The 26,387-nt window shown below is 32.1% G+C and overlaps 1 protein-coding gene across 1 annotated transcript in view; it reads left to right on the forward strand.

Moving 5' to 3' along the window:
* Positions 1 to 26,387, forward strand: part of LOC111509674 (spermatogenesis-associated protein 20) — an 85,985-nt gene that overhangs the window by 984 nt on the left and 58,614 nt on the right. The window contains exons 3-5 of the mRNA XM_074179896.1: positions 1,322 to 1,945; positions 5,187 to 5,918; positions 14,422 to 14,630. Of these exons, the coding sequence (XP_074035997.1) occupies positions 1,322 to 1,945; positions 5,187 to 5,918; positions 14,422 to 14,630 (1,565 nt within the window). The remainder of the gene's footprint in view (positions 1 to 1,321; positions 1,946 to 5,186; positions 5,919 to 14,421; positions 14,631 to 26,387) is intronic.

Here is a 26,387-nt window from a genome sequence, read left to right on the forward strand (position 1 = left end):
TCAATGTTGTCATCTCTAACAAGAGATAGTTAAAATGAACTGAAAAATTTCCTTTTAGATACTAAACTTATTTTCACTCAATTAGAGACACGAAGAATTACCAACATGAACCCCTCCTGCCCTAAACTATATGGTCTAATAAAAACACATAAACGAGATAACCTCATAAGACCGGTAGTTTCGTATATAAACAGTTCGGTAAGAGAACTAAGGAGTATGTTTTAACAAGTTGTTCAAAAATATTATCAATTTCGTCCCACGTCACAGCATGAGAGATTTGCTAACATTAGTATAAAAAGTAAGTAACCAAACCACACCACATGATTCAGTTTTAGTTTCATTTGATGTAAAGAGTATGTTCTCCAACAACTGTATTAGATCAAGCCTAATTAAACCATGTCATTTCTTTTGAAATTTCGACGGCTGTCGATGTATACCTAAATCAGAATTACCTTCAGTTCACCCCTTAGTCCACTTTAAGCAGACACAAATTTGAGTTCTATGTATTCAGAAAACGGAGCTATGCACACATTACAATCCCAAGTGATTATTTCCATCCTGACAATCACAAATTAGCAGCCTAAAATTCAATGTTACACAGAGCATTCTCGTTACCTTTATCTGCCAACAATGTAGGTAGGGAAATTTGAATAATTATACAGATATGATATAATAATGGTTTCAACGCAAATACAATCCAAAAGTTAGTCAGAAAACAAAGCCTCAAATTCACGTACAGATTAATATACCCCCAGATCAAACAATCAGACATCAAGAAATTTGCAACTTTAACATATTTTGGTAAAAGAACAGACACAAACCATTCCTTGGAATGCAACTACAAGTTTGCGAAATTAAACAATACGGAAATTTTGCACTATGCAAGCAAGAGTTAGAAACTAAATTATTTGGAATCCTTGAAAATTCATAGGCATTGCGGATGTAATCTGCTAAATGACCAAATCAATTTAGTTTAATCACCGGTTTTCAAATTAGCGTACCCTCATTGTCACAGGTGAACAAAATTCAGGTACTCAATTAAGTTAAGGACCTCTGTTATTACCTATATTGACGTATAGATATATAATAGTTAATATTATCAATTACTTCAGTTTATTGTATTCGTTTGAAAATGTTGATATAGGACAAAACTGCAGTAACGTTAGTTACAAATACAAGTGGTATGAAAACAGAAAGTTTTATTTCTCACGTAGTAACGGCTACATCCATCAATTTATTAAAAGAGCTATATATGTATTTCAACAATAATCTATTTTCTTTATTTGAATAATTACATTTTTTTTTCAAATTTATTTTTTAGGTGCCATGTCATGGAAAAAGAATCTTTCGAAAATGATTCCGTAGCAGAAATAATGAACAAATATTTTGTTAATATAAAAGTGGATAGAGAAGAACGTCCAGATGTGGACAAGCTATATATGTCGTTCATTCAAGCATCCGTGGGAGGAGGGGGATGGCCAATGTCAGTTTTCTTGACTCCTGATTTGGAACCCTTAGCAGGGGGCACCTATTTTCCTCCAGAGGACAAATATGGGAGACCCGGTTTCAAAACGTTTTTAAGAAAAATTGCAGATCAGTGGCGTGACAAGAAAGCAATCCTTTCAAAATCAGGGAAACACACAGTGGAGGTACTGAAGAAAGTATCATCCCAAGACCAAAAGCAGTGCCAGACAGTTGATCTTCCAGGAGAAGAAGCCTGGAAGAAGTGTTTTCTGCAATTACACAGACATTACGAATCTGATTTCGGGGGTTTTAATTCAGCACCTAAATTTCCACAACCTTCAAATTTCAATTTTCTGTTCCACATGTATTCGAGAGATAAGAAAAGTGAACAGGGTGCTATGTGCTTGGAAATGTGTTTGCATACATTGAAGAAAATGGCTTATGGAGGGATACATGATCACGTCAATAAAGGATTTGCCAGGTAAACTTTATTTTTTTCATCTCAAGGACCAAAATATATTTCATAAAAAACATTTAATTCTATGTAAGATTTTTACTATAAATGTGTTTTAAAATAGACATGTTTTACTTTAGAAAAGTCTATAAAAGATATAACTGAAACTTCTGGCTCAGAATAAATCCCAAACAAGCACTTTAACAAAACTCCATAACTGCAATACTTTACTTCATCTCCTGTAGATGCCAATTCGGTTTGTGAAACGTGCGTCGAGAAGAATATTGCAGTTCTGGTGTTAAAAGTGCTTGTTTTGAATTTATTTTACGTTGGAAGTTTCAGTTTTACCTTCAATAGATTACTCTTGCTCGGGCCAGATATTCTAAAGTTAAACAGCAACTTATGCAATAGGAATAATAAAAAAAAAACAAATAAAAATGCAATGCTAATAACATTTAATCCTTTTCCATTCAATTATCAGGATCCTGAGCTAGAGTACAGCACTAAAAACTCATCTAGACAAAATATTTACTATTCATAATCTGCCGTGAGAGCAGTAACCTATAGTAAACCTGATGAAACTTGTCAACCATTATTCAAAGCTCTGAAAATTATTCTTTTCAAATACTTTTGGGAAGAATCAGAATTTTCTGAATTTAAAAACATTATTTAAATGAGCTGTGAAGCGGGCAACATTTTCCTAATTTAACCTACTTTCCCATATGGGCCCTCCTTATCTTGGACAGACAGTATATCTATATAATGTATGTAGGTAATTATAATACGAAATATGTATTTTTAATTTTGAGTGAAATAACTTATTTCCGATTTAATGTTCAAACTGGAATTGGTTCTTGACAGTGAAAAATACGTTTCAGAAATTGACAAGACAATGTTTTTTGGAAAGATTATTTTTTTGGTATTTTTTTTCTGCTTTCTACTTTTCCATCTTCAAACGAAAATGTGGAAAATTTTCAAGAAAAGATAGAAAGAGATCAACTACTATAAAAACTGCTTATAAAGATTATTCAAATTCAATGTTCATGTGAAAGTAGTTGTGTGTATGAATGTTTTACGTACTATAACCTTGATATAACCAGATATATCTCAACCAGTGACATAAAGATTTGCAAGAAATGCGTGTGTTTTCAACTTCAAATAGGTGCTGATGATATGTTAGAAACAAGTGTTTTCAATCATAAACTTCAAGAAGTACACTTTAAGGATGCTAGATTTTTACGTAAGTGAAAATTTAAACCAATGCTCTTCCATTTAAAACGTTGTGTAGTTCTCCTGTGAATGGTATCTGTTTCAATTCCATTACGAATGTTTGGGGAACAGCCTGAATGGAAAAAGTGTTTTTCATGTAAGTCAATGGTTCATGTGAAGTAGTTGTTTTGAGAGGGCTTTTTCTTCCAATTTATATCTAAAAAACTTCTGTACATGAACTACACATTTGAGAGTTCATTTTGAGCTTGATTGCTCTTTTTCTTTCTTCGGAAATTTCCTATAATTTTTTTGTATGAAGTTGATAAAATAGAAAGTCAAGAAGCTTTTCTTCTTAAAACTAATCTCTCCCAAAAATTTCTATCCTCTTAATTCAAGAATTTCCCAAAACAAAATCAGGCACTTTTGAAGCAAATTAAACTTCATTTCAGTTTGAGATTTCAAACCTTATTATCAATAGGGTAATTGAACACGGTTGGAATATGCTTCCATTATTTGGTGTCCTCAATATAACTGTCACAAGTATAGCATTGAAAGAAACAGGTAACATTGATATTTTCAAAGTAGTGTCCTTGAAAAGTAAAACATAGAAACCCTCGAGAAAAGAAGAGTATTTGCATACTTAATATACTTGAACAAGATGATACATAGTGAAGTGGATGATCCCTGTCTTCTATCAACAATCAATTTCAATGTACTTGCTTATGAAACTAGATCGTTTCGCACATTTTATATTGAATCATCAAGAAAAAATTATTATTAAAATGCTTCTTTAAATGCTATGTGCAATGCCCATAATAATGTACAAAATGACTGATATCTTTTTCCAAAATCTTGCTAATTACAGAAATAGGTTGTATCAAATTGTATAACTCGTGTTGAATATTTTTTTAAACTTTTTTGTCATTTTGTTGTGTGTACAAATCTATTTGTGATATTTACTTTTCCAAATCTGTAACTGGGCCATGGTCTGTAGAGTTTGTAAATAAATAAATAAATTCTTGTGTGTGTATAAAAAACAACATAACATTTAGATGTATTAATAGAAAATTATGCTCGTACCAACTACTAAGACTGGATTCAAGATCGATTCGAATCAATTTTTATGAAAATTTGTGTGGACTAGTTTTTGTCAATTTAGAGTAGCTGTGTTGATGTTTATCAACCCCAGAAACAACACATATCTATATATTGAAGAATTATAAAACTAGTTAAACATTTACCAACAATAATTTATCATTTTTGTAACGAAAGTACAGTAAAGAACCTAGATTCGATTCTTGTGGTACGTCTGGCGTTGGAATCAAAATATCAGAAGTACTTATACTCGCACAAATTGCTTTCATCCACTCAATTATGACTTGATTGAAAGTGGAGTTTCGACAATAACCAAGAAATTAATCTGATAAAAAGCTTTTTGAAAACCATTATTTACAATGTTTACCCGACCACCAACATATGGATCGATTCTATAACTTCTGCAAGAATTCATAAAGTAGAGAACGCCTTCATTATACTAATATTCAGCTTGAATTACAGAGATCATGTGACCCCTTCAATCAATCAATTAAATTCGTTAAAAATGGAAAACAGAAGAGAATTGCATTCCGCCTGTTTCATTCACAAACTGATAAAAAAACAACAATCCATTCATTTGGTAAAGAAACTCCTTCCCAGACACCAGATACATTCAAGAAACCTTGGATTTAATAATAATTTTGACATTCCGAATCATAACAGCACCATCTATGAACGATCCTTCAAGTATCATTCTGTAACAATGTATAATTCATTCAGTGAATCTTATTCAAAAGTAAACTTAAAACTGAATTGCTCAGTCATCACTGATCCAAACATAAACATTTGTATTTCATTTTACTATTGTCGTGAAATTGTCATTTATTATTTGTAATGTTTTTTTTATTTCAAACATAGTTGAGTGGAAGAATAGCGCTTTGTTAAAATCTGCCACGTAAAATAAAGACCATTTATTATTATTATATATGATGTATATAATTATAATATAAATTTTCATTTGCAGGTACTCTGTAGATGACAGATGGCATGTTCCCCATTTTGAGAAAATGCTTTATGATCAAGCTCAACTGGCAGTGTCATACTGTGATGCTTATGTCCTCACAAAAGATGAATTTTATGCTGACATAGTAAGGGACATCTTGACATATGTTGCTAGAGACCTTAGTCATGAATTAGGAGGCTTCTATGGAGCTGAAGATGCAGATTCTTATCCATATGAGGGAGCACCTCATAAACAAGAAGGCGCTTTCTGTGTGTGGGAATACGATGAAATATTCAACCTACTTGACGAAAAAACCCAAGGAATTTCTCATGCCGAAGTTGTCGAATATCATTATAATGTCAAGAAGAATGGTAATGTCAAGCCATCTCAAGATCCCCACGGTGAACTCTTAAACAAAAATGTTCTGGTATGTTTTGGTTCTTTAGAGAGTACTGCAAATAAATTCAACACCACGGTGGATATAGTGAAAAAAATTTTGGGGGAATCTCATAGAATATTGTATGATGAGAGACAGAAGAGACCAAAACCACATGTCGATACAAAAATTGTAACTTCTTGGAACGGATTGATGATATCCGGTTATGCGAAAGCTGGTTTCGTTCTGAAAGATCAAACGTATACAGATAGGGCTTTAAAAGCAGCTGAGTTTATAAAGAAATTTTTATATAATGAAGAAGAGAAAAGTCTCTTGAGGTGTTGCTACAATGGTGGTGAAGGCCAGATCGTTCAGACGTGAGTTGAATTAGTTTTATATCAATGGAAGACTTCATGCCATGATTCGCCAATTTTGAACAGAGTACTGAATATTATTTCTGATTTTTGGTTCTTCAAAAAGTTTTACATTATGGTTATTAATAATCAATATATGTGGTGTTGGCCGAAATAAGGTACATAGAGTGTCAAACAATGAGTTTGGACTTAACAATGATTTCAGACATTTGAAAGCATGCTCTTTCACATGAACTTCGTTAAACTTGCAAAAAAAATTACAACTTTATTTGGTAATCATATGTTCAGAACCATAAGCTGAAAAAAGGTACAGGTACAGGTGCAACAGATTCCTAAAGTTCTACAATGCTAATGCGAGAACTATTAAGTTGGGTATCATTCAAATTTTCTTCAAACTCAGCATACTCCGTGTCACTGTTTTTTGAGTTTGAAAGCCGTGGATTTTTGGAATTTCTTCCTGACGTTTCGCTGGCGCGAGTGGCTAGCTTCTTCAGAGGTTTAACCATCATCCGATGACTGTCATCGGACAGCAAGCCATGTCGGACAGCAAGCCATGATGGTTAAATCTCTGAAGAAGCTAGCCACTCGCGCCAGCAAAACGTCAGGAAGAAATGACAAAAATCCATGGCTTTCAAACTCGAAAAACAGTGACACAGAAAACCTTAGCCGCGAAAGTCTAAACTATTTTGTCAGCATACTCCGTTTTAAAATTTTCTGATGTTATATTCAGACCAAAACTTGCAGAAGATTCATCTTCGTTACATACTGCATTGTATATCCAATTAACTGCTTTGAACTCTTTAACGAAAATCTCTTGATTCTTTCTAAAATTGTCACTAGCGTTCATTTTGATCAAATAGAATTTATGGAAAATAATAATTCACCATGAAATTCCCATGAAATTTACGAAACTGAAAGAAAACATTTATGGTAATAAGATAGAAAACCAAGAAACGAAAAGGTTACTTTAATCAGCTGCACTGTAGCCCAATTAAAGACTCGATAACTGAAGCTAACGCCACACTTCAACGAGAATAAACATCGTAGATTGAAGGAATGACGTTACAGATACCCTGATCAATGATATCAAGACCTTACGCCTCACTGAAGATGTATACATAGTAGGAAAACACTGCGAAACTTTGAACGAGACGAGTTTTTCTCGAAAACTTGTTTTCGTACACTATTTACCTTTTTTCGGCGAACACCACATATGTTGAAACAATTATTGTTTCAAGATATGTTCTCCTTGCCAAATCAAATGATATAGTACAACAGAGATTGAGCAACTGTGAAAAGAAATAAATAATGCAAATATGGCTGTGGAGAATTTAACCATACATATTTATTTATGCAGTAAAAATATCTCAAGGAAATTTAGTTAAAATTCCAAACATATACCACTTTGGATAAGGAAATTGAACTAGATCAATAAATATATGATATAGTTTAGGGAGGGGATTTGATATATATCAAAAACCTGTATCATATACTGGATGTCATGCAGGTAGCTAAAGCTGCCTTGGTAGTGACTTTAGTACAATCTCCAACTCAAAGAGACCTAACCGAAAAGTGCATCTGGTTTTTGTTGATGACTCTGCATTTGTGCTGTTTCCTGCAACCAAGTGTTGACAAACCTTGCACTTCAAATATGGCTGTACCGTACTGATGACAACTAATGAGCCAGAAACACATGTCAACATGTGTGTGCGGTTTGCATTTTTCAGAGTGCTTTGTCTATGAGTTTTCCCTATTTTAGATGTATATCAAATCCATTTGCTAAACTATCATTAAGTTTACTTCTCTCTATCAGAATTAAATGTCTTTATTTTACTATATTAAACAAGATAGGTGTAGTTTCATAATACAAACATTTCTCTCACATATTGCTCAAAACTACAGAGCATTTTGAATATTTTGTCTGTTTCATGTGTTTTAAACAAAATTTTCTATGGTTTAATAATAATAATAATAATAATAATTATTATTATTATTGGATTATTGGAGTCCTTGGTGGAATGATGTCCTCTCTACTCTCGAATCTTAAAATCATACCGGCTTGCCGCACTAAGGCAGAACTCTTAGCTGCACAGATGCAGAAGGCTGTCATTTTTGACTCGCTGCGCTTGCTCAGGGCACATGATTCTCGGACCCACGGTGTGGGGAGTGGTCATTGGTTGATAATGCTGGCGCGCCCTCCTGAATGTATCGGGGCTTCGGGGGATAGGGCCTGACCAGCGCACACTACAGTGAAAAAAAAAAAAATAATAATTTCTTGGACGATTTTATCATTTGAATTCCTGAAGACAGTATCAAAGAAAAGAAACCAAGTAAAATTTTAGATCTATTACCATATCAATATATTGAAATAATAAATTTAACCTTGGTGTTGTGGTGACCATCAAATGGTTAGGAATAAATTATGAGGAATTCAAAACATAAACTACATGAACTTACCAGATTTTTTTTCTTTACATGTTATTGTTAATCTCAACTATATTTATTTCCACTAATGAAGTGGAAGTGAGGGATGGTATAATTAAGATAGAAATAACGAAGATATCAATATTGCTTGTTTTTACTTTCAACTTTAAGCTAGGAAAACATAATTTATATTAGGCTCTTGAAACAATCTATCTAAAAAGTAAAATAGGTACCACTTTTTTAAGGACTTTGTCTCCTCGAAGCATGCTTACTTGAATGTCATTGTTTCCCATAACTTATATGTTAAGATGTAGGTATAGGTTTTGTTACAAAATTAATTTCACATGGAAAATACTACACTTTTCATTAGTGCATTTTCTATAAGTGGAACTCAATACTTCATGAAGGAAATTAGTTATATCTGTTATTGATACACACATTTTTTCAGGTAGTTTTTTCAAATTTTTTTAATGAAATCTTGATTTTTGTGAGTTTTCGTTTCTTTAAACAATAATGGAGGATTAAAATCTAAATTGATTTTTTTCCAAGAAAGAAATTAGTTTTACCAACATGATTAACAAAAAATTAACTTTTTTCTTGATTACTCCAAAATGCAAATTTCAGATCAATGGTATTGACAAAAAATAATCATGGTTATGAAATGAAGCAGTTATAATAAAAAATAAAATTTGACAATTCCATGGAGGAGTCTTATATTTCATTTGATTTTTTTTATATGCCCAAATTTTAAATTGTTTGGAAATTGATGCAATAGTGATTACTCAGTTTCAATTATTGATTTATTCAAGAAACACTTTATTGTGAGACTTTCACTAAATAGTTTTCTAAAATCGGAACATGTGTTTCGCTACACAATAGATTTTTCAAGAGTGTCTATACGTGAATAAACATTTTAAGATTCTATTTTCTAACATCTATAACTCACTGATATTTGAATAAAATTTTTCTTAAGAGACTATAATAGTCTTTGTTAGTTAATATGAATAATTACACAACACAACAAAAAAATATTTTTTGAATGTTTCCTACACTAAATTAGTCAATTTCTACTAATTTTGGGGTGATAAAAACTAAAATAACAATGAAAAATTTTTATTAGCTCTGGTTTTTGAGATACACAGTACTTAATCTTAAAGAGTAGTTATACTATACGTGAAAAGTGAAAGTACATAAAACAATATTGTTAGATAGATAGATAGATAAATTTATTAATCTTTTAGATGTACAATAGTAATACAAATAAGATACGTCAAATGCACAAAGTGGAATAAAAAATATAAAGTTATCAATATAAAAAATATAAAGTTATCAATATAAAACGCCTAGTTACATCACACAAGTAACAAATTTTTTAGAACATGTCAGCTTTAATTACTAGCCAATGGTTCGTGTTGCATTGGATAGGACAGCTACATACTCATCAGTAGAGTATACACAATTTGTTATCAAGAGATCTTTTATATATATTTTGAACATGTACTGATTTAGTTCTTTGACATGGGGAGGTAAAATATTGTAGAGGTTAACATCAATTGAATTCCTCTTCGATTTTTGTAGTCTGAATCTACTTGGCCTTAATAATTCACATCCTCTCGTGTTATAATCATGGAAATCACAATTTCTATTCTGTGTTAATTTATTTTTATGAATGTCTATCAAAAGTTGATATAAATAAATAGAAGGTACCGTCATTATTCGCAACGATAAAAAAAGAGGTTTACAGGAGTCTGAGTAACCAGCCCCAGATATGATCCTCACCGCTTTTTTTTGCAAGATAAATATCCTATTCGCGTTGCTGCTATTCCCCCACAGAATTGTCCCGTAAGATAAATGAGAATGAAAAAAAGCGTAGTACGCCGACAGTATCGCCTGTTGAGAAATCAAATTTTTTAATTTCCGAAGAAGAAAGGTGTATTTGGACAGTTTAGTGCTAAGTTGTTCAGTGTGCTCCAACCAGTTCAACGTATCATCGAGATGTATACCTAGAAGTTTAACACTGTGCCCTTCCAACAAAGTGGTGTTAGATGTAAAAATGATATGTTGAGTTTTGTTTTCGTTCAACATGAGATTATTTTTTCTGAACCATATGTCAGCTTTCATTTGAATTTGATTTATATCGCGCACCAAATTAGTCTCAATTTTCCCAGATGTCGTGAGAGTGGTATCATCGGCGAAAGCAAAACAATTGTGAGGTGACATGTAGGAGAAGAGATCATTTACATATATTATGAACAAGAGAGGGCCCATAACCGAACCTTGAGGAACTCCACATGTAACTGGTTCTAAATCAGATACATTATTTGAGTCAAGTGATACATATTGATATCTGTTAGTCAGATATGATGAAAAAAGAGATAAAGGGGTTCCTCTTATGCCATAGTCTTCTAGTTTTTTTAATAAAATGGAATGGGAGACACAGTCAAATGCTTTTGTGAGATCACATAAGGCAGCAATAGTGTGTTCTCCTTTTTCAAAACAAGTTATTATATTTTCGACTACTTTTTCGACTGCGGTGATGGTGGAGGATGATTTCCTAAATCCGAATTGATTTGGGTTAAATAACTTGTACTTCAGAAAATATTCATAAAGCCTATTTTTAAGGATGATTTCAAACAATTTTCCAAAAATTGGAACGATAGATATTGGTCGGTGGTTTTCAATTTCATCATCACCGCCTTTCTTAAAAATTGGGACAACTCTTGTCACTTTGAATTCACTTGGAAATACACCCTTTTCAATACAAGCGTTGAAGAGTACTGTAAGTGGTTCAATTATATATGAGGCTGTTTCCTTGACAATTTTACTATTCAGTTCGTACGCATCCAACGAGTTAGAGTTTTTCAGATTGGATATCGCACTAGCAACCTCACTGCTTAGAATGGGTTCCATGAAAAAGGATCCTGATACATTAGGCCTGTCCGATTTAGACAGAGGAACAGAACAAGAATTTGAAGGGGACAGATCCTCAGAGATTTTTAAGCCTATGTTTACGAAATAAGAATTAAACTCGTTTGCAGTGAACTTAATGTCTTTTTTTTTGGTACCTTCACCATTCATTTCTAGTTTAATGAGTCTCCAGCTGTCTCTTACTTTGTTGTCAGAATTTAAAATGAACTCATCGTATGAATTTCGTTTTGCAGATATTACCATTTTTTGGTATTCCCCGTTTAATGTAAGATATGCCTGTTTGTATCTATCATCATGTGTACAGTCAAATATCGTTTTTATTGCAAGAACTTTATTTTTCATGTTTTTTATTTGATCGTTTATCCAGTAACGCGGTTTTGTCATCTTGCCTGAAACGTTCTTAAGAGGAAAGTTTACATTTATTAATCTTGTATAACAATCTAATAGAAAACCAGTCATATCCTCAATTGAGCTTAGCTCGAAGAAAGTATTCCAGTCAACTTCATTAAGGGAATTTTTCAATTTTTCTAATCCAGTTTTTGTAATGAATCTCTTTTTTTGAATTGATTTGCTGTTATTGTAGATACTTTTAATTTTTATATATTGGCCATAGTGGTCAGATAAACACGGGTCGATAATACCAGTTTCGAAATAATCTTTGTTAGGTATGTTAGTAATTATATTATCAATACAGCTCTTTGTATCATTATCAACTCTAGTAAATTCAGAAATTGTAAAATTCAGTCCGAAAGAATGGAATATCGAGAGCAAGTTTGATTTGTTCGAACTGGGTACCAGAAAATCAATATTGAAATCCCCTAAAATGATTAGTTTAGAAAATTGAGGATGTAGATAGTTAAACAATTCTTCAAGCTTACTAAAGAACATAGAACAGTTGGAAACACAAGAAGATCTATAAAGTGTAACTACAGCTGTGTGAGTAGCTAACAACTCAATTTCTTTTATGTTTCTTTTATGTTTCTTTTAGAATATTTTAAGTACAAAATTAATAAAAAAAAACATTATTCTTAGTGTTTTGACAAATAAAAGAAGTTTGTACCACCAAATTTCAATTAAGTCCATCCGATTCATTGTAAGATCGCTGTCGTTTAGCTTGTCTTTTATAAAACACTTCTGGAGCATCCCTACACACAGACCAGCAGTAGTCTGCAAGCATTGGTTCATTCCAACGGCCCTGATATCTCTGTTCCATTAAGGCAATGTCTTGATGGAATCTTTCTCCATGTTCGTCACTCACAGCTCCACAGTTTTGTGGGAAGAAATTAAGATGAGAGTGAAGAAAATGAATTTTTAAGGACGTGTTGCATCCAAGTTGGTGGTAAGCTTGAAGAAGCTCTTTAACCAATGCTGTGAAGTTATCATCTCTTTTGTTACCTAAAAACCCATGTACAACCCCCTTAAAGGCTTCCCAGGCTCTTTTTTCATTTCCTGTTAAAATCATGTCAAAAGCAGGATCATTTACGATTTCACGGATTTGAGCCCCAATAAAGATGCCTTCCTTGACTTTAGCATCACTCAACCTGGGAAACTTTGCTCTCAAGTACTTAAAAGCTTGTCCTTCCTGGTCCATGGCCTTCACAAAGTTTTTCATTAGTCCCAACTTAATATGTAATGGGGGAAGGAGAACATCCTTAGGATCTACAAGAGGCTCGTAAACTTCATTTTTCTCATTAGGGTTTAGGTCTCGTGTAGGCCAGTTCATTTTTTTATAGTGAGATTTTCTATCCCGACTGTCCCACAGACACAAAAAACAACAGTACTTGGTGAACCCTAATTGCATTCCTAGGAGTATAGCAATGACTTTCAGATCACCACAGATGTGCCACTTGTGTTGTTCATATTTGATTGATTGGAGAAGTGTTTTCATATTTATATACGTTTCCTTCATGTGAACTGCATGACCTATAGGAATAGAGGGTAGCTGATTTCCATTATGCAGAAGTACAGCTTTTAAGCTTAGTTTTGAAGAGTCTATAAACAGTCTCCATTCAGATGGAGTGTGATCCAAATTCAAGCAGTCCATCAAACTATTAACATCAGAACAAACTACGAGGTTTTCTTTTTTCTCAAAAAAAAGGAAGCAAATCTTTTTGACGCTGTCTGTACTGAGATATTTTCACATCATGTTTTAGAAGATTCCACTGTTGTAGTCTTGACCCTAACAGCTCAGCCTTTTCCTTAGACAAGCGAAGGTCTCTTATAAGGTCACTCAACTCTGCTTGACTAATTCTGTGCGGATCACTAGACCTATCGCTTACCTCAAAATCAGGGTCATAGGATGTAGAAGGATGGGTTGCTCCTTCTAAACAGTCTTCATCACCTTCCTCTAAAATTTCATAGTTTTGGGGTGGAGAAGGGACTGGCAAATTGTCTGAGTGTGGTACAGGCCGAAGAGCAGATGGGAGATTAGGGTATTTAACCGTTCCTCTTTTCTTCATAGATAAACCTTGCTTAATGGGAGGAGTTAAGCAGAAATAACAGTCGTCTGTATGATTGGTAGGCTCACGCCAAACCATAGGTACTGCAAAAGCTATTGCCCGGTTTTTATTTTTCAGCCACTCTCGCAATATGACGGAACAAGAATTACAACATATATGAGGAGCCCATGATTTATCTTAGTCCCCAACTTTCACACCAAAATAATGTTCATAGGCTGTCTTAACGATAGGTGTCATTTTACGTTTCTGAGCCTCAAATGTTATTTCACCACATATATAGCAAAAGCTATCGTCAGAATTCACACACTTTCGAGGCATTTCAGATCAGCACTTAAATTAATTTAAAAATCAACTTCACACGATAATTTCAATAGCAACCACGTGCGTACAATTGACAAACTCACATAGGTTATGTTTACTACTTAAGAACAGCTGATGAGAGGGGTGTTATGTAAACAAACATGTGTACCAACTGTTGGTGATGAAATATTTCATTTGTTGAAAACTCAATATACATATATATAATATAATGATACTATATCTTGAAAACAAGAGCTAATATATAATTTTTATGGTCACTTTCGGTTTTAACACGTGGAAATACATTAAAATCATCTAATTTCAACCCCGAAACAAAAACTTTGTTGTGTTGTGTTATTGAAACATACACAGTCACAGATACATTTTTTTTTCAGACCTACTCCTATTGCAGGCTTTGTCGACGATTATGCTTTTTTGATAAGAGGCCTTCTAGATCTCTATGAAGCATCGTTAGATACTGACTGGCTACAGTGGGCGGAAACTCTACAGGAACAACAAGACAAACTGTTTTGGGATGATATAGGTGCTGGTTATTTCACAAGTCCTGATGGAGACCCATCGATCTTGATCCGTGGCAAAGAAGGTGAGTTTGTTTTTCAGTTTTCTTGAAAATTCTAATATTCATACATGAAAAATGTTTATGTATTTTGAGTTCTACCAAATGTGTTTGTTCAGACACCATTTCACTACTGATTATAGAACAGTGGTTCCCAAGATATGGATTGTGATCCACCGGTGGGTCGCGCGAGCGATTTGTGTGGGTCGCGGAAACAGATCAAAAACACTTAATACATTTGAATTGTTTTTCCCATTTTGGATAAAGGCTAGGGGAGAGTATACAGTTCTTTCAAACATAGCTTTAATAGAGCTGATGGGGTTTTCAACCACATATTTGTGTGAGAGTGCATTCTCCACTTTGGTATATTTAAAAAATAAATATAGAAATAGGCTTTGTGTGGAAAGTGACCTGCGTTTAAAGCTTTCAACCTAGATATAGAATCTCTTGTAAATCGTAAGCACCAGCTCCACAAGTCACATTAATTACATAAGTCTCGTTTTTTAATTTTTTGTATGTGTTTAGTTTTGAGATTCAGTCTTTTTTTCTATTGTACTTTATCTTCAATTATATCATTACTATTTTCTTATAGAGGTGTATTCCTCAATAGTGAATTTTTACGATAATAATAATAATAAAAATATTGGTAATAATAATTATACTTAATATTATTTAATATGTGGGTCGTGAAAAAAATTTCACGATGAAGGTGGGTCCTCAGGCAAAAAAGTTTGGGAAACGGAAACATATCAATGTTTTGGATGGCATCAGAAGCTGTTTTTTCATGAATGGGGTCTTAGACAAATCAATAATTAAAATATATGATTAATGTGTGGAAATATTTAAATATATAAATTTTATATGAATATATAGTGTCTTCAACATAAGGATGTCTATCACGATATCTCAGAAACCAAAAGAGTTCTGAGGCTGGTTGGACTGGAGAAAAGTTATGAGGGATTAACATGCTTATGAGGAAGTAAAATAATTCTGCTTACTTCCGAAAATACGGTAAAAAATCTGAGTTTTTTATTTCGTTTTTCTTTTTTTCTTTTTGAAAAATATGACAAAATGAATTTTACACATTCTCATTGTTACAATTTGGTGCTCAACATGTAGGTGTTGAGAATCATCACCAACATTGTTTTATGGCTCATAAAAAGTACACTTTGTGTAATATAGTAATTTTTTTCAAGAATACGATTTGACAGGTAGATTTGGGACCTATGATATAAAATACATCTGATGGAAACACTTTCCCCACACTAGAACTGTGGAAAAAGTGTTTTCATGGAATACAAAGATGTATTGCATAATATGTATGCATTATTTAAAACGGAAAAAGTCAAGGTTTTCGTTAATTTTTTAATGTAGTAAGAGTTGAAATGGTGGTTTCAGTAGGATAGGGCACTCACATACAACAACCCAATTATTAGCCTGTGTTGTACACATTTCGTTGTTTTTCTGGAAAAAATATAAACGAAATTGATAAAATTTCGATTTTTTTTGACATATAAAGAAAACTTCTCTTCATCTCTTGAAGACGCCAACTTGGTTGGTGAAATGCGTGTCCGGAAGAGTACGAGTATTGCATTTCTAGTGATAGGGAAAAGCGCTTGTTTTTAATTTATTCTACATAAAAGGTTTCAGTTTTCTTTCATACCTTCAGAAGTAAACAAAATTTTTCGGTTTTTTCAATAGCATGTCAATAACCCTTGAAGTGTGCAACTTCTCTCTAGTTTCAACCATCTTCTTATGTCTTATTCTTTCGAAGATCCCAGTGATATCTTGGACTGTATATTGTGGGCCACCATAAATCTTTGTGTGATGCGGTGGAGGGTCAAATAGACCCACACAATATGGATCTGGTATAACCTAATGTAAGTATATTAAAAGAATAAGAATAATTTATTGAATTAGGATTCCCTAATATAGAGTTTAGCTAACTCAAAATATAGTATAATCAACACAATTTATATAAATAATACAACTTTATTTAAATAATACATCATACATTATTTGAACTGAACAAAAAGAATTTTTCAATTTCCATCAGGAATATATTTTAACAGTCCGCTCTTGAAAATCTACAATGATGAGGGCAGGTAAATCATTGAATCCTACAAAACCTTTGAAGAATAAACTGCTCATACTACTTCTTGTATTTGTTCTACTTAGATGAATGTGACTGTTGTGTCTGGTAGAATGGCGGTGAATGTCCTTATTGAAAGTTATTAATGATATCAAATATGGTGGGGTATTTTTATTTAATCTTTTATAAATGAAAACCATGGAACAATAGAATAATCTTTTGGATACTGAGAGCCATTGTAGAGCAGATAGCGTGGTAGAAATCAGTGTATAATTATTACATTTTAAAATTATTCTCATTACCCGATTTTGTAGTTTTTATATTTGTTGCACTATGTTCAAATTAAAAGAGAATGAACTAGATGAACGGTAGTCAAAATGGGGTTGGATTATTGATTTATATTCCATAATTTTTTATCTGTTGATAAATTATTGGCGATTCATCTGAAAACAAGGTTATTTAGGGAGTTTGGAGGTAAGTTGGAAGAGAAGGTAGTCAAATGAACAAGGTTGCCAACTATAAAATTCAACCCTGGACTAAATTCAAGACTGGACACCTACATGAATCGAGTTTCTCGTTTAGGGGTATACATTTCGGGTTTTTAATTGATTTATTAATTTTCATGGCTTCCAACAAATTCCAGGGTTGAATTTTATAGTTGACACCCTTGTTCATTTGACTACCTCTCCTTCCAGCTTAACTACAAACTCCCTATATAACCACGTTTTTATATTTCAAATTAATTAGTTAGTTTCTATACTTGATAATGGGAAGAAACCCGAAACCGGTCATAAAAATAAAATAACTATTGGAAATTAGTGTTTCCATTTATTTCATTGAAGTGATCATGTCATCAATTACACAGAGGTTTTAAGTTTATTTTCGATTATAGGTTATTTATTCATCCATTTATATCATTTTTACTTGTATTGGCGTTATTTATAATCATGAATAAATGACTCCATTATTATTATCAAAATGTCATTCAAATGTAATTTTGTATGTGTTTTTGATTACAGTATGAGATTGTTTTGAACCTATACTAAACAATAAATGTTGAATGAAATGAAGGTTGAAAAAATTAGCTTTCTGAATCTTTTTTGCTTCGAATTACAGAACATTCAATTTTTGGAATTGATCACGTTAAAATAGCAAAATATCAAATATTTAACATAGAAAGGAAAGTAAGAGATTATGAAAATGAAATATTATGAATCATTTCATGTAATTCAATGTTCATATGAAGGTACTTAGTTGTTTCAAAAGGACTTTTTGCTTTTCCGTAATTCAATCTCTATGTGAAAGTAGTTGTTTCAAAGATTTTTTCCTTTCAGTTTGTATCTGAAAGAAACTTGTGTATGATCTACATATCTTTATAAGGAGTTTTTATTCCAATTATTTTCTTTCTTCCTTTCTTTGGAAGTTTCCACATGTTCAGTTCAATGGTGGATAAGTAGAAAGCCAAAAAACTTTTTTTCCAAAAATATTTCCTTTTCATTTTGATATGAATTATTTTTATTGCTGTATTTAACTCTCCACAATCTGAAAAATGAACCTAAATCAATAGAAAATCTGTTTCACATTGAACAGTAATTTTATGTAGTGAACTTTCCACTTTGCCCTTCATTAGAATTTTGCAGATCTCTATTGATTTACTTTCGTTTATTTTTCAGACTTGGAAGGATAAATACTCAAAAAACAGCAAGAAAAATGTTTTTCAAATGATATAAATTACTTTTAAAAATACCTATTTTTCCTTTTCTGAAAAATTTCTGGAAATAGAAAAAAATTATTCATATTGTTTCATAATCTCTTATTTTCCTTTCTATGTTGAATAGAAAATTTGCTCTCTGCTGGTTGACATTCTGGAAATGACCTCTGACATTATGCCTTCAACCGTCAATTACGAACACTACGAACTGCCTTATAAAGTACTCTTCTTGTACGCCTAACATAACCTAACCTATCTTTATCTAATGTGATCAATTCCAAAAATTGATTATCCTGTAACTCAAAGGTATGGTCTCGCCAACCAACTACCACCTTTTCAAGTATTTCGATATCTCATTTTCTCACCGGTACCACAGGCAAAAACGGTTTCATTTGATGCCTGACGTTTCGTCTACTAATGTGCTAGACATTATCAAAGGCGATGAGGTAACGATCGAAGTGCTCGAGTTGTTCCCAACGCAAAAACTACAATGCTGGAATTTGTCTCCGGTTTCATATTATTATATGTGGGCGTGAATTGGTTTCTATTAATTGGATTACTTGACTTTGTTTGTGTACAATTGAGGACAGGTAGCTAGATTTCATTATTGTTTATTGCCTCTTTCTTTATACTGTAATGATCCTTGTGCGTCTGGATTTCTATCCAATAATATATAGAGAAGCAATAGAATTTAGAAACACAAGGATAATTTCAATAGAAAAGAAGAGGCAATGAATATTAATGAAATCTGGCTACCTGTCCTTAATTATACGCAAAAAACCTCAGGTAATCCAATCAAGAGAAACAAAGCCACTCTCACTTATGATAATATAAAACCAGAGACAAAATTCAGTAGTTTTTGCGTTAGGAAGAATTCGAGCACTTCGACCGTTACCTCATCGTCTTTAAATATGTCTACCGCAGTAATAGACGAAATGTCAGGCATAAAAACCTGTTTACCACGGCCAAAAACCCCAAAAAATAGCTTTGACACAGTTATCTCCAGTCTGAAAGTTTACGTTTTTCAATTAACTTATTTATTAACAAAACCGACATTATTTCAAGATTTCTTTTTCAGCCTGTAAAAGTTTGTTTTTAGTTTGAATATAATATATAATATAATATAATATAATATAATATAATATAATATAATATAATATAATATAATATAATATAATATAATATAATATAATATAATATAATATAATATAATATAATATAATATAATATAATATATAATACAATACAATACAATACAATACAATATGATATTTATTTGTAGTTCCTTATTATATATAAATTCAATAATTATTCAATCTATAAAACCAATAAAAAACTACAAAAGGGGCTAGAAACAATATGTACCGAAAGGGTACTGTTGATCTTAGTTCTAGCCTTGAAGAAAAAACTAAAATAGAGGAAAAAGAAAAATAAAAAGAGAAAAAAACAGAGGAAGGAGAGAGGGAAGAGGGAGAGAAAACATGTTGAATGTTCATACTGAACATTTTTCAGAAGTAAAAAATCTATGAAATCAATTACTTTCTGATTGACCACTTAAATAACGAAACTTTACTAATTTTATATTTTTGTGGAATATTATTATACAAAGTATATATGCCATAACTGAAGGATCGTCGATATGGAGTGGTTCGATGGGGCGGAGGGAAATTATCCCTTTGAATCTCAAATTTAAAGTATGTACATCGTTACGAAATCTGGACATTTGTTAATTAATATTTAATGAAAGAGGGTAGCCGAGTGTAAAACACGTTTATTTTTCATAATCAACCATTTGGTTTCCTTAAGTTTATATGAAATTCTGTCATATTTTCTATTAACATATATATAACTACGACATGATTTTTGAGCTCTTTCTACAAATCTACAGATTCTACAAATCTATATCGATGATTCTGAGAAAGACTTGAAATGAATCAAAATAAATTTGCTGATCAAATTCGAATGCACTGAAAATTGCTACAAATCGACACTTATTGCTGTTCAAAATTTTTGAGGGAGTATCTACTTTGTTTGGAGTGTGTACTTCGGTACATTCTAATCTAATAGCCTATAGTCTAGTTCACATGTACTTTTTTTTGTAACATTTTTCAGCCCTGTTCAAAAATTACGACCAAGGTGCCATTTGATTCGTATTTTTGCCTAGAAAGTTTAAGGAAAGGTCCGAAAACGTGCCGATAAAAATTACAAAAGTTATAAACAATTAAGTGAAAAAAAATGGGGCTTTAGTTTTTTCTTAATATCTCGGAAAATTTTCAAAATTTTGGAAATTTGAAAAAAGATTTGAAAAGATCAATGAATTTGCGTAAAAAAAGTCCCGACTCCCGAAACTGTATCTCGATTATTTATAATTTTTACAGAGCCCCGAAAATAGAGCCAAAAGCGGGTAGTCTGGCTTCCGCGCGCCTTTCGTCACTCTGACATAAAAACAAAAACATTACAAAATTTTTTTTTCTAATTTTTTATTGTTTCAATGTCTCATGGCTAAAAACTAATTAATAAATTTTTTTTTAATTTTTTTACAGCTATTGTTAATAAATTTATTATAAACAAATACATCGTTTATAAGCAATTCGATTTTTTTTTTTGCATTATATTAATGGAAAAAAATCATTATTTTTAGAAAAAAATGGTTTCTTAAAAAAATTTCTTTGTTGCTGAACAATGCGTTTGTTAATTAATAATCGTTTTTTGCAACTAAATATTAAAATTAAGGAACCGTTTCTTTTTAAATCATAAATTCTATTGTTCTTTAAGGTTTTGAAAAAACATATTTTTTATTCTTTTTTTAATTGTTTATTTAAAAAAAATGTTATAAACAAATTATTTTTTTAAAGTTTTTTTCAATACTTTGTTCTAATAATAAAAGTAACTATGTGTGTTTTTTTAATATATTCTATTTTTTATAAAACTTTTAATATTGTGATACCTTGATACTTGTCTGTTTCATTCGCTCCTTCGCTTTTATAATTATAATAACTTTCAAACTATTGCAGTTATGATAAATATGCTTCAAGTCTTTTTTGTTCATTATGAATTTATTAACAATTTAAGCCTTTTACTAAAGTTTTAGTCCTATTATTTATTTAATTATTGATCGTTATTTATTATAAAAAGAAAAATTTTTAAGTCTTCAACATCCACTTCGTGTAATGTAACAATAAATCATAAGGATTTTATTACTTGCACTTTCAGTAGTTGTAGGATCATTAACATTCACTTATTGTCATATTTGTATGGAGTTTAAGAAAATTAAATGAAGCAATCAGTCATTCTGTTGATTTAATTTTAATGAGTTTACTCATTAACCTTCTTTAAATTTCCGATGCTTACAACTTTAGTAAAAAGTTTAAATTGTTAATAAATTCATAATGAACAAAAAAGACTTGAAGCATATTTGTCATAACTGCAATAGTTTAAAAGTTATTATAATTATATAATTATAAAAGCGAAGGAGCGAATGAAAAAGACAAGTATCAATGTATCACAATATTAAAAGTTTTATAAAAAATAGAATAAATTGAAAAAAAAAACACAGTTACTTTTATTATAGAACAAAGTATTGAAAAAAAATGTTTATAACAATTTTTTTTAAATAAACAATTAAAAAAAGAATAAAAAGAAAGTTTTTTCAAAACCTTAAAGAATAATAGAATTTATGATTTTAAAAAAAAGGTTCCTTAGTTTTAATATTTAGTTGCAAAAATGATTGTTAATTAACAAACGCATTTTTTAGCAACAAAGAAATTTTTTTAAGAAACCATTTCTTTTCTAAAAATAATGATTTTTTTCAAGTAACATAATGCAAAAAAATTTTCGAATTGCTTATAAACAATGTATTTGTTTATGATAAATTTATTAACAATAGCTGTAAAAAAATATTATTAATTAGTTTTTAGCCATGAGACATTGAAACAATTAAAAAAAAATTGTAATGTATTTTTTATGAAATTATAATTTTCAATTGCTAATAAAAAAATAGAAAATAACATTTTTTTATTTTGGCAACGGTAATCTATTTTTTGCCTATTAAGGATAACTTCACCAAAGGAAAAAAATGCCAGGGTTTTAGTTTATTAATTATAGGGATTTTTATATTAACTTTCAATTCAGAAAAAGTTATTAAGTAACAAATTTATAATTAACGTTAAAATTGGGATAAACATTTTTTGACTGCGGATTATTGTTTATTGATGTATCCCAACATTACATGAATTTTTTCATTCCTTAATATTTACATTTATTATGTTTAAATCTTTTTTTTGTTTTTATGTCAGAGTGACGAAAGGCGCGCGGAAGCCAGACTACCCGCTTTTGGCTCTATTTTCAGGGCTGTGTAAAAATTATAAATAATCGAGATACAGTTTCGGGAGTCGGGACTTTTTTACGCAAATTCATTGATCTTTTCAAATCTTTTTTCAAATTTCCAAAATTTTGAAAATTTTCCGAGATATTAAGGAAAAACTAAAGCCCCATTTTTTTTCACTTAATTGTTTATAACTTTTGTAATTTTTATCGACACGTTTTCGGACCTTCCCTTAAACTTTCTAGGCAAAAATACGAATCGAATGACACCTTGGTCGTAATTTTTGGACAGGGCTGAAAAATGTCACCAAAAAGAGCTAAATCGAGTACATGTTAACCAGACTACTATTCTTCTTTCATTTCATAGTTTCATTCTCTTTGGAATGGTATATGCTTTGTTATAATGGCTTGTCCCCAAAACCGTATAAGTCAACACCTGGAGTACCACAAATATCCAAGTTATGATCTAGGCATTCATGATAAAATTAACTTTTTGCATTAGATCTGAAGATCTATACAACTACTCATTACTACAAACTCAACTTGACTCTTTTTGCCCTTTTTGAGAGCACTCTATATATTTTTGTTTGTTTTAAAAGTTCTGTATTATTGCATCTATTTATTCTGTATCATTACACCTATTTATTTTGTATTATTGCGCAAATAAATAGTTTCATCAAATTTCAAAACCCCATGTCTGCCAACCCTTTCATTCAGTATTGATTAGAACGTTACCTTAAACAGAATATTTCATGTATTTTTTGATAATCGGTTTTCCTTTCTGTCGTTTGTTTTTCTTTGTGCGAAAAGGCGTCGATAACTGCCCCAATCCTGAAAAAAACGCAACGTCGAGAACAGAGATCAAAGGATCTCTTGCCCTAGAAGGTAGAGTTTTACGTTTGATTTGTGTTTGAAGTCGAGAACAATGCGGGGCGTGATGTTTTTCACCAATTAGCGGTTTTCGTTCATTTGCGAAATAATTGGAGAGGCGAGATGGAGAAAAAGAGTGAACAATATTCGGCAATAAGCGATTTCAAAGCCACAACTAGCAGGGATTTTCAAGGGTTCTTGGAAGAAAGTTGGATTGTGTTTCGTGATGCTTGAATGCCGAATAATCAAGAACATCGAGAAGTGGTTTCAGTTTCCGATTTAAATTCAGTTTTTAATAGGCAATGACAGTGATCACGAATCCTCAAAAACAGCTCAAGCACTCGCGTATTATTGATGATCCTTCCTTTTTTTAAGTGTGGTTTTGAATTTACATCGAATACAGTCGTTGACATCTTTTAGTATCTGAACTTGAAACTGTTTTCAAATTCAGCTACCACGCATAGCACATGAATATGAGAAGCACGGATGTACTGTTCACCATGTGATACCAGCATGACTACGACAAAACATTGATTACATTTCGTATTTGACTATTTCGCTGTCACATTCGAATTCCACGCTTAACTTCAGACTGACTCAAATTCTCCATGGTCTTTTGTATACCCCTTCGAAAGGTCTCTACAATTCGTGATCGAAGTCCAATGTGATTCTCGTATTGTCGTCAAAAAAGTTTTCGCAATTTGGATTATGGATGTGTTGGTTCAGTCAATGCAGGATTCTCCTGAATTTAACTGTTGAATATCAAAACAAGTTCATCGGCCGCTTGGACATCCGCCTTGAAGATGAATGCTCCGACTCCAACTTTTTCATGGTCACGGACTATGCAGAGGAAATGATCCGAACTGATGATTTTATAGACACCAGCCAGAATCATTCTGTTATGGAGACATTCCAAACCCAAGAGTCCACAGCCTCCCAGTTGTTGGATATGTATATAGTCTAATCAACAAGTTAAAAAACATGAAAAATAGAGATAAAGGTCCTAAAAATATGAGCGATAGCTCATTCGATTTGGAATCACCCCTAGAAAAATGTTTTTGAAGGATTTTGGTTCAGGTTAAAAATTGCAGCTGTTATTAACAAAATAAGATAAAAAAATGGTATTTAGTTTTTCGTTAATGACTCAAAAAATATCAATATTAAAGCAATTTTGAAAAAAGCTCGTTAAAGAGGAGGAAATTTCCGATAAAAAAGTCCCGACTCCCGAAAATCTATCTCCATTATCGAGCTATCGCTCATATTTTTAGGACCTTTATCTCTATTTTTCATGTTTTTGAACTTGTTGATTAGACTAATAACCGTGGAACGGTGCGCAAATCTAACTCGACCAAATGATATTGTTGTAAATCATGCCCTAAAGAAAATAATGTCGGCCGCCGCTGATAGCCAAAAATCAATTGTGACGTTGCCAAGACCGCGCCCAGTCCGGCCGACGTTTCGCGGCTGTTCGATGTTCGCGCCATTTCGATATAATTCTGCTGAATTCTCTATCAACGTCGAGATAATTCGTTCTACATATATAAATGCGACCCACTCGCATATCGATATAGTCAAGTGAAGTCAAGTTTAAGTAACAGTGCGGTTCTGAGCGATCTAATAAGGCGGTAGACATTTGAATACGCGTTGAAGTTTTAGTTAAAGTGTTTTGTCGAATTAACAGTGAAATTTGGGTTTGATTATTGTACAGTGTAGTCAATTATTATTAAACTCACGGGGAAAACGTAACAATATGGTAAAGCGAGTATTTCAGGGCGGTTTCAGCGATTCAAACCATAGAGAGGTTACACTTCTGCTGTATCGAGTCCTGCGTCCTATCAATGAGAAGGTTCTACTTGCATCCACTTTTTCTGACCTTCTCTATTCATAAACCCGTTGAAATACCGGGTCAACAACAATTCAAGCATGTCTAGGTCCGTAATTTTTTAGAATGGGCTCCGTTTTTAGGGATGAGAACGGTTCACCTCTCGACAAATCAAGCCGGAGTATATTGCTTCCCATTCAGCCAAATATTAAAAATACTGACTAGGTGACGGTGGGCACTTGATAGTCTGTTCCACCAATGAGTGTTGAGCCTATTCAGGTCCTCAGCAATGAAGTTATCGGAAACCTTGAGGACTCTTCAAATTTTCCCATGGTTACCTGTTCAGGCTTCAGAAGCTCCCCAAAGAAAGTTTCAAATGCGATACTGTAGAATCGCAAAATTCATACTATCGTTTTGACGCAAATATTTTAGGAAAATATACTTCTATAGACGACAATCTCGACAGTTTTATTTCTCTCTCTGAAATCCACACGGACGAAGTCACGAGCAGAAGCTTGTTTTTCCTAAGGAAAAAATTGTCCGACGTCACAGACTACCTGAATCTTTCTACATTAACTTTTTTGAAGAAAGTTTCGTATTTGCAAATGAGCCTTTTCAATACCTTTGAGAGCTTGCTAAACAATAATGCATGGTGAAGGAAGTTTCAGAACCGATTTTCACATCTGAAAAGTTTTATTCTTGAAAATGCACAATATATTCAGAGTGTTTCCTCTCAGATTATGTCGATTTTCCTTACCTCTATAATTTTCGAAACAAAAGACGAATCGTGACTGTGCATGAATTTCCTTTCAACGTGATGTCCAATTCCTACTGCATAATTTCATATTTCCAAGTAACTGTATGTCACGATTCGTTAGACCTTTGTCGTTATCAATTGATTTTATGTGAGTGAAGAGAAGAATGCGTGCTGACTTCACATTGTGGTAAAAGCGTGTTCCTTTATTA

The sequence above is a fragment of the Leptinotarsa decemlineata genome, unplaced genomic scaffold (assembly GCF_025532065.1).
Source record: "Leptinotarsa decemlineata unplaced genomic scaffold, Ldec_3_MD MMD2_tig00026282_RagTag_RagTag, whole genome shotgun sequence".
Classification (NCBI taxonomy): domain Eukaryota; kingdom Metazoa; phylum Arthropoda; class Insecta; order Coleoptera; family Chrysomelidae; genus Leptinotarsa; species Leptinotarsa decemlineata.